A 549-nucleotide genomic window follows, 5' to 3' on the forward strand; every position below is an offset into this window, starting at 1 on the left:
GCGTTAACACACCTTATAACCTAGTTTAGAGGATTCGATGTTCCGTGTGCAAGGATCAAGTTGTTGGCAACTAGTCCAATAGATGTTGTGTCGCAGTTGCAAAACAAACTACGGAAAAATAACTGGGATGCCCGAACCTGCATCAAAGGACGAAACAGGCACTCCTGGTTCTGTTTTATAAAGCCTTATAGCACGCCCTTATAGCCATACCTACACAAGATCACATCGCCGTTACACTACAATCAGATGTAAAACAAATATATTCAGTTCCAGCTTCTTCCCCAGAACTATTTATACAATGTATACAGAATGGTATGTACTACCTGCACACCTTGCAGCACACCCACCTGCAACACATTCAAGTTATCAGGGAGGGAAGAGAGGCAAGCAAACAGACAGACTGACCGACAGACTGACAGATTGACTACAGACAGACAGACAGACAGACAGACAGACAGACAGACAGACAGATTGACAGACAGATAGACAGACAGACAGGCAGACAGACAGACAGACAGACAGCAGGTAGACTGAGACCTAGAGAAACAA

General features: G+C 44.4%; 1 protein-coding gene across 1 annotated transcript in view; it reads left to right on the forward strand.

Annotated features, from left to right (window-relative positions):
• The first annotated feature begins 309 nt into the window (after nt 1-309).
• The window catches only part of LOC109474112 (serine/threonine-protein kinase prpf4B-like), a 4,505-nt gene continuing 4,265 nt past the window's right edge, over nt 310-549 (forward strand). Inside the window, 1 exon segment of the mRNA XM_019774321.1 lies at nt 310-525. Within this exon segment, the coding sequence (XP_019629880.1) occupies nt 310-525 (216 nt within the window).

The sequence above is a fragment of the Branchiostoma belcheri genome, unplaced genomic scaffold (assembly GCF_001625305.1).
Source record: "Branchiostoma belcheri isolate BF01 breed outbred unplaced genomic scaffold, Haploidv18h27 scaffold30, whole genome shotgun sequence".
In the NCBI taxonomy this organism is placed as follows: Eukaryota; Metazoa; Chordata; class Leptocardii; order Amphioxiformes; family Branchiostomatidae; genus Branchiostoma; species Branchiostoma belcheri.